The sequence below is a fragment of the Vigna angularis genome, chromosome 5 (genome assembly GCF_016808095.1).
Source record: "Vigna angularis cultivar LongXiaoDou No.4 chromosome 5, ASM1680809v1, whole genome shotgun sequence".
NCBI lineage: Eukaryota > Viridiplantae > Streptophyta > Magnoliopsida > Fabales > Fabaceae > Vigna > Vigna angularis.
This window is the reverse complement of record NC_068974.1, coordinates 35883828-35898838: the sequence shown is the minus strand read 5'-3', so window position 1 is coordinate 35898838 and position 15011 is coordinate 35883828. Positions and strand designations below refer to the sequence as shown.

At 31.9% G+C, this 15011-nt stretch overlaps 2 protein-coding genes across 2 annotated transcripts; both read right to left on the bottom strand.

Moving 5' to 3' along the window:
- Positions 1-1744: 1744 nt before the first annotated feature.
- Positions 1745-4408, bottom strand: LOC108319639 (scarecrow-like protein 30). Its single transcript, XM_017550836.2, has one exon. It carries the CDS (start codon positions 4013-4015, stop codon positions 1901-1903), a length of 2115 nt encoding a protein of 704 aa, XP_017406325.1. The 5' UTR covers positions 4016-4408; the 3' UTR covers positions 1745-1900.
- Positions 4409-10155: 5747 nt separating this feature from the next.
- LOC108319597 (scarecrow-like protein 34) lies at positions 10156-13108 on the bottom strand. The gene has a single exon (XM_017550784.2). The coding sequence runs from the start codon at positions 12503-12505 to the stop codon at positions 10505-10507; it is 2001 nt and encodes a 666-aa protein (XP_017406273.1). The 5' UTR covers positions 12506-13108; the 3' UTR covers positions 10156-10504.
- Positions 13109-15011: the final 1903 nt, after the last annotated feature.

Genomic DNA, 15011 nt, shown 5'->3' with positions numbered 1-15011 from the left:
CTGACTATGATTTATGTGTAACTTATTGCTTTCCATTTCAAGTCATTTCCCTTGATCGTTTGTTCTGGTGCATCTAACAGGCAACCGCAGGAAAAAACAAGATGGCAACTCTTGAGAATTTATGGTGTTGCAGAAAAATGTTACTATCATGAAGGTGATTTGGAATGTCTCAGTCTGTTTTATACATCTTATTGTTTTATACATCTCAGCTGGAAGTTCACTGATGTGGTGCAATGATTGCATTCTGTGCTATTGCAAGGGTGGAAGAAGGAGGAAGAGAAGGAGGAGAAGGAGAAGGTGGTGATGAGAAGGAACGCCATGGGCATATGGGAGGAAGAGAGTTGGGGCAGAGGTTGAAGGTTGCAATTGCAAGGTGATTGCCATGTAGAGTGCCACGTCAACAAAAAAATGTACAGCTCATCAGTTTTCTTCCAGCTGGGCAGCTGTGCCGTTAGTTTTTTAACGCCGTAACCAAAAAGGACTAACTTGCACCGTTTTTGCGAAAAGTGGGATCTTAGTGAACTTTTGAAAAAAAGTAGGATCAATTTGAACAGACCCTACGAAAAGTGGGACCAAAATAGGAATTAAACCTTATTTTAAAAACTAAAATAAAGGGTGCTTTTTTTGTTAGGGTCTGTGCTTCATTGGACTGTTAAGAAAAGTACCAGAAGCTTAATGCACATTGGTTTTGATCAACCCAGGGCATATGATTGATAGTGTTTCTGTATGTTAGCTCCAAAAGAAAGGCACATTCATCTTCATTGTGCTAGATATTCATAAAAATAAAAGTTTTAGGGAAACTTTAAAATAGTCTTTCTGTGTATTGTGTATCATCGTTATTTTAGTGAAACTTTAAAATGATTGAAAAAGAGTTTTTTTTTTTTTCTGAATATGATTTTTTTAAAAGATAATTTCTATTAAGATTTAAAATAAATATTTTTAAAAGATTAATTAATTGAAACACACAATAATATATGAATGAGAATTAAATTGCTTCAGGCAAAGATACTATGATCTCTGTGAAAAGAGAGAAAAAAAATCATTGAATTGAAAATGGTACTGTTCATTGGTGAGGGCCATCAAATTGAGGAAGGACAGTGTGGAGGGCGAGGATAATTATGACTGAGTAAAGCAACACATGCAATAGAACTGTTGTGGCAAACCGCAATCAATGAATGAATAAAGGACCACAAAGAAAATAGTTTTTTTTTTTCCATTGTAGAAAACTCTATCCATTTGCCAGCCTCATGGAATTAAAAGGCGTGTTTTGTTGAAATTGAGGGAAGGTGAAAATAGGTATGTCTTTGTCAGTTAACAGATGAATATTTCACGTCTGAAATTCTCTTATGTCCACACAGGTGGAGAATCATATCCAACTAATGACCAATATCGCAGAAATTCTGCTAATGTGACTTAATCTTATATACCGATTGATAATATATATAGACAGATACGTTGGGCTTCCTATCTGATGATGAAAAAATTTCGTTGATTTTGAGTACAACAGTGAAGATAAAAATAATCGCCAACTTTTCTATTTTATATGCTGCTTTCTACACTTATAAATGAGACTATTGTATTAATGAAGATGTATATTTCATTCTCAAATAGGGGATTTAAGAGATTATGATGTATAATAATGAAGATGCATATATCCTTCTCCAATAGGGGATTTAAGAGATTATGGTGTATTCTATACTTGTTCATAAGAGCACAGGTGATAATGTATTTACACTAATCAAACTGAAATAAAACATGATCATGATACATTTTTATTTAAGTATAAATACACTCAAAAGTTATGCTCTTACATCTAAGAATTTTTCATGGCAATGAATGAGTTATTAGGTGGTCATTCCTCAAGCAGGAATCCATAAATGGGTTATGAGTTGGTCATTTCTCAAGCAGGAACCCAACAAGAAAGAGCAAAAAGAATACGTCCTTTCCATCCTTGCAAAACCCACTTGCCATCCTCATCTACTGTAAAATCTTTATGATATTCCTTCTTCACCATTTCCTTTACTTTGTTCACGAGGTCTCTGTTCAATGAAAGTTGCTTGAACCTTGCTCTCTGGTTTCTAACATGCCATTGCTTGTAGGTCTCTGGCCTTTCAACCCTCTCTGCCCCCTCACATGCTATGACATTGATTGCGTCCCTTCCAAACAACCCTTTCTCAAACATAAGTCTAGATGGATCTTCCCGAGGCACATTAGCTTCAAACATATCAAACAATGCTGAGAAGTGGAAGAGTGCTTCCCTGAACCTTGTCAAGAAGAATGGTGCATTGTAGGTGCCATTGCCAACCCCATGCATGAAGATGGTCGGATTGATCCTCCTGATCAACCTCAGCACCGCATCTCTAGGACAGTCTACAGTCACAGTTTCATCCGACAGGTTCTTCAATCTGTACATACAGTTAACCACAGTTACTTCACTCCTATCAAGTTTGAGGTCCTCAAGTCTTATGGTTTCCCATTTCTGAGCAAGGCAATTGTACTCAAAAGGGACTCCAAATCTCTTGCAGTACTTCTCTAAGCGTCGCCCCGTCTCCTCTACCCTTTCAGCTGGCCTAAACCCTGACTGAGGAAAATCAATTCCTGTTATACGAATCTTTGGAGGACCGCCTGGTCTCTGTGAAAGCCGTTGGATGAGGCAAGGCCACTGGAAACCATAGCTAATCCCAAAGTCAATAATGTGAATACTGCTTTCACTTTGTGTAAACTTCAGAATAGTACGGTTAGCCATGAAAAATGACATCCAGTGAAATGGTGATGATGTGACATACACTCTGTAAGCTTTTAACATATCTGCAGCAGATGCTGACTGAAACAGCATGAACTTTGGTGTCCCAGCAGCTAACCTTGTCTCAAGGCCATCGGCAAAGTAGTGAGCCAAGCGCTGAAGTCCATCGCCTAAAGGTGAAGAGTGCTGCCTAATCTGCTTGAGGATTTCATTTGCAGTCCTTGGGTCAAAGCTAGCCACAGCTTGTGCGCATTGAGTTAGCAAAGTCCATAAATCCACCGTTGTTCTTGCATTTTTTCCCTTGTTGGAACCTTTCTTCGAACGTGTTTTCTTCCCATTAGATCCTCCTGAATCAGCAAGCTGTAATGATGAAGGTTCACGGTCAGATTTACAAAAGGCTGGACTCTTGCCATCATTGCAAAGCAGCACTTCATCGAACATGCTACATGACTCCGAATCATCAGAGTAGACAGCTGAAAGCTTATTGCTTCTCTCCTCTTCTTCATGTGAGACATCATCTTTCATGAGATGGCTCCTCTTCTCCCTTGATCCTTTGCCTGTCCTCGTCACACTCTCTTCAATTACGCCCGCCTTGTTCTGCGACTGAATCAAATTCCAAGCTCCATTTGAAAATTGGAACCCAGCTTGTGCCTCTCTAATCAGATCAGGAGTAACATAAGCGTGTTCCGGAGAATTATGCAACGATCTTTGTAGCAAATAAGACTCAAAATCACCAGCACCGTTAAACTTATCAGACTCGCATGAATGGTCAGTGGTATAACTGCCGTAACTCTCAGAACTAGTGGTTCCACCAAAATTATCATCTGGGTCAGGGTTATCGTTAAATTGACGAGGTGATGATGGGTAACTATGAACCAAAGCATCATAGAATGATTTTTCAGCAGCCTGGAGTCTCAAACAATCCTGCAACATGCAGGGCTTGCGCTCCAAATCATCCTCTTCATCCATGAGGATATCACTTATAAACCTGAGCATGGGATTGCAGAGTTTAGTACTCTCTGTGTGTTCTCCGTCAGAGCTTGTCCCAGAAGAGGGAGCATCATCAGAGGCAGACTCTGACGGGGAACGCGAATCATCCAACTTGAATTCCCTTCCCCCGTTCGGATTCGTAAACACCGAGACAGATGAATCATCCAACTTGAACTCACTTACCCTGTTCTGATTCGTAAACAACGAGACAGAATCGTTTTCAGATATGAACCCATTTACCGAACCAGGAAAATTGTCCAAAAGGGAATCCATGGAGAGCATGCTGTTAGCCAGAATAGAATTCGAACAAAAAAAACTGTACTTTCCACAGAGATCTAGTTCCTGAGGTGCTTTGCTATAGCAGACAAGAATCTTTGACTAAGCAGAATCTTCTACCACCCCAAAGACAGAACAATAACAGATCAAGCAAACAACAATATTGAAGAAATATTCAGAGATCTAACGAAAGCAACAGTGACTCTAGTCCTATATTTTTGGAAATATAGATTAAAACACGGAAGAATGAAGATATGAATGAATGAGAGAGAGAGAGAGAGAGAGAGAGAGAGAGAGAGAGAGAGAAAGAGGAACCTAGTTTTGTGAGGAGTTACCGAACCAAGACAATGGAAGTAAAGAGTGAGGAAAAGTAAAGCAGAGGAAGGGTCCTGAATGGGAACATCTCTCTCTATTAATATATATATATAATACTAATTTACAAGAACAAACCTTTGCTCTTTTCTTTTAAGGTTCTGAAGTTTCTAGGAAGGTGTACGTGTTTTTAAGGTGTGGGTCAGACACATTTTGTCACCACTACTTTCTTGTAATTATCGTGGGAATAAATTATCAATTTTAAATTATAAATAACTAATCATAAAATACAAGTTTAAAAACACACTATAAATTTTATTTTATATATATTATGGTATGCATGTAAGGTTTGGTTTTGGATAGATATCTTAATTTGATGGCTGCATAGTCTTGGTGGGTGATGTATAGAAATATGTCCTGAAGTGATTAAGTAAAAATGGTAAACAAAAACTTTAATAAAATTCTTATTAAAATTTGATAAGAATTTTATATTTTATTTTAAATCTGATTTTGACTTTAATTTATTAATAGATTTTATTTATGATTTTTTTAAACTTATCAAACCAATTATATTATATACAATTTACAATTTCTCTTCTTTTTTTTCTTTTCATTTTTTATTATCTTTCTCTTAATTCAAATAATTTCACTTTCATTAAATTTTTTCCATATATTCACTCATTTATACCTTTTAATTCATCTTATTTACAAATTAATCCTACTTTCAACTTTTATTTATGAAATTTTTTTTAATTTATCAAACCAATCATATTATTTACAAACTTTTACAATTTTTTACTTTTTTTTTCATTATTGACTATCTTTCTCTTAATCCAAACAATTTTACTTTCATTTGTTTTTTTCTTCCAAGATCACTTATTTCTACTTCCAAATTTTATTTACGAAATATTTATTTTTAATGTATCAAATAAATCACATTATTTACAAACTTTTACCATAATTATTTTTTTCAATAGGTATGCATGTAACTTAATAAAAAATATTTGATTTCATCCTAGCAATAGAAATATAAACCAACTAAAATTTAATAGATTTATGATAAGTTAAGTGTTAGTTTTTAGTGAGAGTTATTGATAATTAACCTAAATTGAATTATTATCTGAAAAGAAGGAAGCAATGAAAGAAGGTTCGTTAGTCAAATGAGAAACTCACATGATGAAAGGTATCCTTGACCAACAAGTTATTGACTAAAGCGTGTACTAGTTAATTAAATACAAGTTATTGATAAAATATTCCTATTCCATGGATATGATCGTGTCCAGACACATTTGACTTAGCGTCAACATCATAAATCTCAACTGCTGTCAATAATATATCATGCCAGAAATATTATTGCATCTCTTTTCTACCTTTCAAATATTTTTTTCTTAGCAATTACTTCTTCCACTTTCGACAACATTCTAAGTTTTAAAGGGACTTTGATATTATTAGATTTACCCAGATACATCCCCCTTAAACCCTAATTCATGTTTATATATAAATATCTACTCTCCTCACTTTTTCTTTTCTTTTCTTTCTTCTCCAAGTTCACGTATCTACACTCTCTGATACATAATCTGCCTCAGTGAATCTGTCTTGTGTTGTGTTTCACAATGGAATATTCGGTGACCGATTAAATCAAATCAAAATGGTGAGGTAAACGAGAAATTAATCAGATGGCAGATCTGCTGTTTCCCAAGTGATACCTATTAATTGTAGTAATTCCAGGTACAGATAAACTCAATCTCTACAAAAATTAAAAAATGTTGTCGTGATAATTTAATAATATTTTTTAATAATATTTTATCATTATATTATTATTATTATTAATTTTGGAATAATTTTGAATGAATTATATATATAAATGATATTAAAATATTGTAAAAAGATGTTGTGAAATTATCAAAACGAGATCTGTTTATATATTATGATGATATTTGAGTGAATTTTAGTGAGAGAAAGAGAAGAAATAGAGAAAATGGTGTTAGCCGTCAGCACAGGAGAAAGGGGGAGACAATGGTGAGTGCTCCTGTAGTCACTTTGGACTTCAAACGATTCCATGTTTGAATTTTAAGTGAAGTCATTAAAGAGTTCACATCACTCACTCTTAAATAAATTTTAGTTCTAGATGATTAGGCCACTATTTCCAATTTAAAAGTTTAATTCAATTCAAGAATATGAATAATCTTATATAAAATAAGATGAAATCATCTTTCATTCAAAATTAAAATTTATTAAATGCAAAATTTTTAAATTTAAATGCAAAATTCAAATTTATTAAATGTAGTCATATTAATTCAATAATATTAATATTTTTTATGTATCAAAATTACCTTTTAAATTGATATTTGAGATATAACATGTCAATTGATACGTGAGATACAACATATAAAATAGTATAAATAACTTAAAAGTGAATATAAAATAAAATGTTTAATGTTTTTGGATTAGATTGATTATATATATTTGTTTTACAAATTTAAGAACTAAATTATATAAAATTTAATATAAAGATAAATTTTAATTTTATATTAAAATTGAAAATTAAAAATATATTTAATAAATTTTATTAATATAATGTTTTATTTTATTCATTTTTAACTAATATAAAATTTATGAAATTACCCTAAGTTTTTAAGAGTGGTGTTATGTCTAAAATTGATAAATAATTTGTGTTGTTTGTGATTTAAAATGCGAACACAGTTTGACATTTGAAAAAGTAAATCTTTGTTTAGACTAGAGAATGAACTTGAAGAAGTGAAAAAGAATAAATTTAAAGATAAAAAGAAATAAAAAAATGAGATTGTCTAGATAAAAGACAAAAAGGTTAAAAATAAGAAGAAAAATAAAAAATTTTGAGACTGTGATAAATAAAAAAATTATTTAAATTGATAAAATTGTATAATTAAATTCTTTAATTTAATTTAATATTTTAATATTATTAAAATATATTAATAATATAGTTATTAAAATTTATAACTATAATTTAGTTTATCCTATTATATAAAGTTTAAAAATATAAATATTAATAAATCATGACTGACTATAATTTTGGTAAACCGATTATAATTGTAAATATTTTATTAATATTTAGATTTATAATCTATTATGTTAATTTTTTTATAGATTACACGTTAGCTTCTTCTTTTTTTTCGCAAATCCACTCTATTTGTTATAGATTTTTTTTTTTTACGTAAAACTAATTTCATTTTTCATAAAATTGTCGCATATCCGTTTATATTCTGTAGACACAAACAAATATAACGTATGATTGTTTAACCTCCTTGATTGTAGTTCTTATTGAAGAATAAATAGCTTGGGCAGAGGAAAAGGAGGGCCACGTGTTAGACAGAAACATGGGGAACATAGCATAGTAATATATATATATATATATATATATATATATATATATATATATATATATATATATATATATATATAATTATTATTTGATTCTCTGGATTTTTTAAGTGATTCAATTTGTTTTTTTTCCTACTTTTTTAAAGCTTAATTTAGTTTTTAATATTGATTTCGCTTAAAATTGATAATGATCAAGTGAGCTAGGTGAGACTTAGATGAAAGGTGACTTTGGATGTGAATTTTTGGTAAAAATTGTTAATTTAGGTTCAACATGAATAAAATAGGACTTTAGTTAGATTGAAAGTCGATTGTTAATTTAGGTTGAACATGAATAAAATAGGACTTTAGTTAGATTGAAAGTCGACACGTAAATTTGGGGTAACAATTAAGAATTTGTCTGTTGCTGAAAAAGAATAAGATATCGTAATGGGTCATTTGAGTGTTAATTCGTTCACTTGAGAAAAAACTATTGCATTCACATTCGTTCATTGGAGAATAATCTATTGTATTTGTTGAATGTGAGCTTTAATTGTTAATTCGTTTCTAAATTTCCAAGTATATGTTTTTGGGTTTTGTTTTAGGGGTCTAATATTGATTAAATGCGTGAGAAAATAAATTGGGGTTGTATTTTATTTGATTTGTCAATGGATTCATTTGAATTTGAATCCGAATTTGTATTGTGTCCATACTTACTTTCTCGATTTATGCAATGGGTGAGTTATGATTTCCTTTAAAAGAGATTATGTTATAGTATTTTGTTTTGGATATATATGTAATTTGTGTTATTTTTGTGGAAATTGCTATCTAACAAGGTAAGTGGTAGTGATATTATATAGGTTGATCTGATGATTTTTTTAAGTTGTGGTCCACCATGATGGACTTAGACAATGAGACCTTCAAATATAGTAATAGGAAAATAAGTAGATGAATTTGCGATCTATATTGATGAAGTTATTATGAGACATTGGAAAAACTTAAAAAGATGAGTTGTTCTTTTGAGAAAGAATTATGGTATAAATTTGGCACTAACTCTATGTTGGAGAAAAAGTTACAACTCTTGTGCGATAACAAGAGTGTAATGCACATGGTCAATATTGTAAGAAAAAATGAAGAAGTGCACTTGTTTGTAATAGGTGGAGGGTCAGGTGGATTATCATAGTGGCTATGGGGATAGGGATAGCATGGATGTTGAGGTGGATTGTCACCATATTTTACGAACCATTTATAATAATTACATTCAATAAAAGCTTCACTTTCACTCTGTTATTCATAACAATAAGATGAAAAACATTATTTTGTAGTTAGATGCATACCCAATAAAAACTAACCATTAAAAAACTCCATGGGTTTAACCTTATAATTAGGACAACTTCAAAATTGTCTCTCACAACAGTTCTAAGAGTTCTCAACACAACAAGCTCTCCAAGTTGCAAGTATGTGTTTCACCCAACCCCTTAGAACGACTTTTATGAAAGAAAAAACTATGATTTTGCATCTTTCACCAATTATATGAGTAAGATGAAAAAGAATAATCCACAACTTAGCATTTAGCATGTAGAAACATCACGCAAAGGTGGAAGACAACCTTGAGAACTAGGAAGAATTATATTTTTTCACCTAAAAGGACATTGTATGCAAATTATATTTTTTTTCAATCCAATTACATTTCAAATTTAACATTTCTATCTGATTTATGTTCAACAATAACAAATCATTGTCTAAATGTTTACTCAAACATAACACAAAAGACTAAATTAAATTATAAAAAATCAAATTGAATCAAAATAAATAAAAAAAAACAAACTGAACCAACTTAAAAAAATTAGAAGACTAAAATCAATAATTATTTCAAAAAGAAACATATTTGTCTGGCCGGCCTTGTTTTAACTGTAGTCAAGATAGATTCCACTTAGATTCTATTAGATTCCATTCATATGTTACATTATATTTAATAAAAAGGTTCAACCCGTTACACCGAGTCTAATTTTTGTAAACGATGTTAAACACGGTTATTATTATGAAAATGCTACCAAAAGTATTTAATATTAGTGAAAGATTAAAATGAACTTTAATAAAAAATATAAAGCAAGATTAATTTTACCATAATTTTCATTAATCGCAGCATAACTTATGATGAACTTTCGTTGTTTTCATAGTTATCTAACTAATTTCTTTAATGCATATATATATATATATGCACATTTTTGTTTTACATGGGACTATCTACTGATATTAACTCATTATGTGGATGACTTAACAAGATATACACAGTATTTTATATAATAAAAATTCAGAATAACCCACTTTTTGGCTTTCACTTGGATGAATGAGTGGAGTATCTATGAAGAATGAGATGTGTGGAAAGAATAGGATACGATGGCTTGAAAAGGGAAAAAGAAGCTGAGTTTGCATTACTATATATAGCAAAGTAGTAGTAGCAGCTATTTTGGATTATGTACTGTTGTACTATGCTAGCAATACAATTATTAAAAGTTCATTGGATGGTCAGAATTGTCTTGTGTGTAAACAAGAAAATTGGTTCAAAACTTACCTTAATTACAATCTGTATATATAAAATTGAGTTAAATTTAAAAGTTCATTGGATTTACCAATAAATTGGTAACATGAATTTACCAAGTAACTTGTGCAAAGCTTGGTGCAATCTTCATCACAGCAACTTTTTATTCAACGAGCAAAATAAGCTTCAACATTGAACCATTCCTGCTTAAATATCTCAAATAACCATGATTTGTTAGCAGGATTATAAATCAAAGCTTCAACATTAGAATCATATTAGCATGAGTTCTACACCAAGTCCAGAAATTATGTGGGCACCCAACAAGTGGAAGCATTAAAAATGCGGCCTTTCCAACCTTGAATCATCCAATTGTTATCTTCATCGAAGACAAAATCTCTGTGATAATCCTTTAACTTAGTCCTAAATTTGGCCATCAATTCCTCCTTCAATGGGAGCTGCTTGAAACCAGCCCTTGTATTCCTAACTTGCCATTGTTTGTATGTCTCAGGTCTGTGAACCCTGTCAGAACCTTCACACGCTATAACATTCACAGCCTCCCGACCCAAAAGCTCACTCTCAATCGTCATTCTCCAATCATTTTCACGAGGTATGACAGTGTCAAACAGATCATAAACAGCAGAAAAATGGAACAGTGCCTCCTTAAACCGTGTGGTAAAGAAAGGGGAACTATATGATCCATTAATAATGATCTGAGTAAAGATATCCGGATTTATCTTCCTGATCAAATGCAGGACTGCATTTCTAGGACTGTTAACTTCAACAGTGCTCTCATCCAGTAAATGTTCAAACCTCATGTGACAGTTGACAGCAACTATCTCATTGCTCTCAATTTTAAGGGCTTCCACCTGAATAGTTTCCCAGTTCCTTGATGCTATGGCATGGTATTCAAAGGGAACATTGTAACGCTTACAATAGTTAGCAAGACGGTGACCCGTCTCCTCAATCCTTTCCGAGGGACGAAAGCCTGGTTGGGGAAACTCTATCCCTGTGATCCTCAGCTTGGGAGGACCACCCTCTCTGTTTGATAAAAACTTTATAAGAATTGGCCACTGGAAACCATACAGGATGCCAAAATCAATGATATGGACGGTTTCTGATTTTGCAGCAGCTTCCATAATCATTGTGTTCGCAAAGAAATATGTAAACTTTTTGAAAGGGGTGGAAGATAGAAACACTTGATATGCCTTCAGGTACTCTGCAGCAGTAATCCTCTGAGAGTTCAGAAAAGAAAATTGTTCATGACCGCCAGAACCAGCCCCAACCAAGCGTGCATGAAGACCATTGGCGAAGTAGTGAGCTACCCTCTGCGATGCATCTCCAAAGGGAGAAGAGTGTTGCCGAATCTGCTTTAGTAATTCGGTGGCAGCTCTAATGTCATTGGCATACACAGATTGTGCACACATCTGTAGAAGATTCCTCAAATCCACAGTTTCCTTCTTCCTCCCTTTTTTCTTTGATCGGTCCTTCCCTCCATCTCGCTCCTCACCTTTCACTGCTCCACTCTGCAAGGAATTGTGTTCACTACCCACGTTTTCCACACTCAGAAACACCCGATCTATAGCATCTGAAATGTCACTCTCATCAACAAGGCTAAGTGTCGATTGCTTACTACTTCTCCCTTCTTCTTCTTCTGTGGTATCTCTCTCTTGACGCTCGTGATTCTTTCTGCTCTTGAAATTAACTCCAAAACTATTGATCTGTTCCTCACCGTTTGAATGGAGACCAGTAACAAGCTCAGGGCCAAAAGGAAGAAACTTGGTAGCTTCCTCTAATCCTCTCCTGAACTGGGAAACAGAATCAGCATCGTTGAACATATTCTGTGCCAGGAGTTTGACGATAGAAGAATCCAAATCTGAGAATCCATGACTAACAGTAAATGAAGGTGGCTGAGAAAGGGTGTGGGGGTTAAACTGAAGAGCACAAGCAGAAGCAGAAGCAGAATCCGGAGAAGGGAAATATTCATCTAAAAAGCTGCTGTTGTTGTTGTTGGTGGTGGTGGTTTCAGCTTGGGGGCTGAGAACAAGGGCGTGTTGATTAGGGGAAAGGTTACCCACTAGAGTATCATAGAAGGACTTCTCGGTAACCTGCAAGGTGAGTGAATCATAGAATGGATTCTGTTGCTGAACGTTCTCTTCCATGAGGATCTGGCTTATGAACTTGACGGTTTCTGAGAAGTCGTTGTCTTCTGGTGAAGGATCCATTCTAGCAAAACCAAGTGATTCTGAGAGGTATGATATGCTCTCCGATTCATCAAACAGGTCATCGCTGAGAAAGTTGGGCTCCATCGTTGAGGCTTTTTGCAGTGCTCAGAAAGAGAAAGAAGAAAGAAAAAGGGGGAATTCATTCATACAATTCACAGAACATGATGAAACAATGAGGATTTTATGGTTTAGAAAACTAAATAAGAAGAATTGGGTGTGACGGAAGGCCATGGGGGGATGGTGAGGTTGTGTTAACAGTCACAAAGCTCCAAACAGAACCATATGCAGCAGCCCTTTGAAGTTTGACTATCATGGTCATGAGCATGACCAGTCATAGCTAGATTTTTTGATACTGTTGTCAAAATACTTTCTATTTTCATGAGTAGATGTTGTAGAAGGGCCAATCCTAGAAACTCATGTACGATGCTAATTCTTGAAAGTTATCTAGAATGGGGAAGAATGTATACTCTAAAATGGTACCGTTATAGCTGCTAACACCAGCTCACGAGCCTAATGCAGGTTTCACAATATTCTTGGAATCAACATATTAAGTAGCAGGTTGTTAAGTAAGCAGTAGCACTTTTGGCTCTTTTATCTTGAAGACTCACCATCATTGATTGATAGACATGTGCAAGACAGAGCCAGAATCAAACAACAAACATTGCAATATGAAAAAACAATCACAATTTAATCAGAACAATATAACTTTAATCATGTTATATTTCATATACAACTTTATAACATTGCAGGCAAACAAACAAACTCACACTCCTTTTACAAGTAAATCCATTAGATTATAGTATATTCTGAAATCAAATTATCTGCAGAAAATATACATACATATATACATACATATATATATATATATATATATATATATATATATATATATATATATATATATATATATATATATATATATATATATATATATACATACATATATATATATATATATATATATATATATATATATATATATTATATTCTTTTGAATGCTGGATGTGTAATTTTGGGCACCTAGCATTAGTCTAATGTTTTAAAAATTGAATTTTTCCTGTCACTAAATTGAATTTTTAATTTTGATAGTTAAGTGATAAAATATGTAACTAATTTGATCATCAATATTGATATGTAACTAAACCCTGGATGTGTATATTTTCACTTAACTATGAATATTTAATCATCAAAATTTATTTTTTATGCATTATACCAATTCGATTTTGGTAAATGCTGTCAATATAAAAAATTTCCTTCGAAGTGCTAACGTGTTACCGGAAAAAAAATTAAATAACAACAAATTTTAAAGAATGTGGTTGAATAAAAATCTGCTAAGAAAATGTTATTATTTTGATTTTTGTTTCATTTTTCTGGAATGCCTTTTATTATTTTGTTTTTAAAATTTAATGAAAAAACATTTTTGAAACAGTAAAAGTTTGTGATGCTAAACAATTATTAATATGCCCATGTTTACACATGTACTTTATCACAAGTTAACTTCTATTATGAATACATTTTATAATATAAACATCGTAAAAACAAATATTTAATTATAAAGAAAAGATAATCATCGTAAAAAAGGTAAAAGTTAAATTAAAGAAAAGTAGAACAAATCTGGAAACCTTATACAGAATAAAATTAGAGTTTGAATTTATCAACCTTTACCAATCTTTATTTTTTTATCGAAAATTTTATTCTCTATAAATACAATCTAAAACTATTGAATTTCTTTGTACAAATTCATTAGTATATAATATTTTTCTAGAGATGTATATTATTATTTAAGTTATCTCGATTTTTACATATATATATATATATATATCTTTACACCCAACCTAAAAAAATCTTCAAAATTTATTTACCCAATCAATCTGTTTGGTAATAAAATTTAATAAATAGTACTAGTTTGATTCTAAAACAATTAAAAGTTCCGAGGTAATATTATGATTAATTAATAGCATAAAAAATGCGTTCATATTTTTACTGACGGAGTTAAGTAAAGCCTTGTTTTGCACTGTATTTTCAACTTTTTTTTAAAATGTTACAAATTAGTAACATGCCTAATGTACGTTTGAAAACATACAAAAGTATATATAAATTTTGTTCTAAATAGAGTGCAGTAAATATCGTTGACCTTGAATAATAATTTATTGATGTTATAATTATTTTCATCAACATAAAGTCATGCAAATAAAGTTTCACAGTTCAATATTGAAACATGTATACAAAGCATTTATAACCAATTATATTCATTAAAATTGTGTTTAGCAATGCCTAAATCAAGAAAGGAAGATCCTAGCTTGAAAATGAAAATGCCAGATAAAATGCTCTATACAGAGTGAATTTCCCCAGATACATTACATTCCTTCAATCGTGTTTTATATATTTTTGACTAAATTTTTTTCAACATTCTATCAAAATCATTTACCCAGAATAACTCTTTTTCAGCTGAGCATCAAATTTATTTCAATCACGTTTGATTTTTTAAAAGAATAATAATAGCAGTAAACTATTTGATACTTATTTCAATCAGTTATTTTTAGAACAAAGGCCAAAATCATTTCCAAATAAAATTGAACTGAAAATGTGG

Coding starts and splice junctions, on each gene's coding strand:
- LOC108319639 (XM_017550836.2), bottom strand. CDS start 4,015: ATGCTCTCCATGGATTCCCTTTTGGACAATTTTCCTGGTTCGGTAAAT.
- LOC108319597 (XM_017550784.2), bottom strand. CDS start 12,505: ATGGAGCCCAACTTTCTCAGCGATGACCTGTTTGATGAATCGGAGAGC.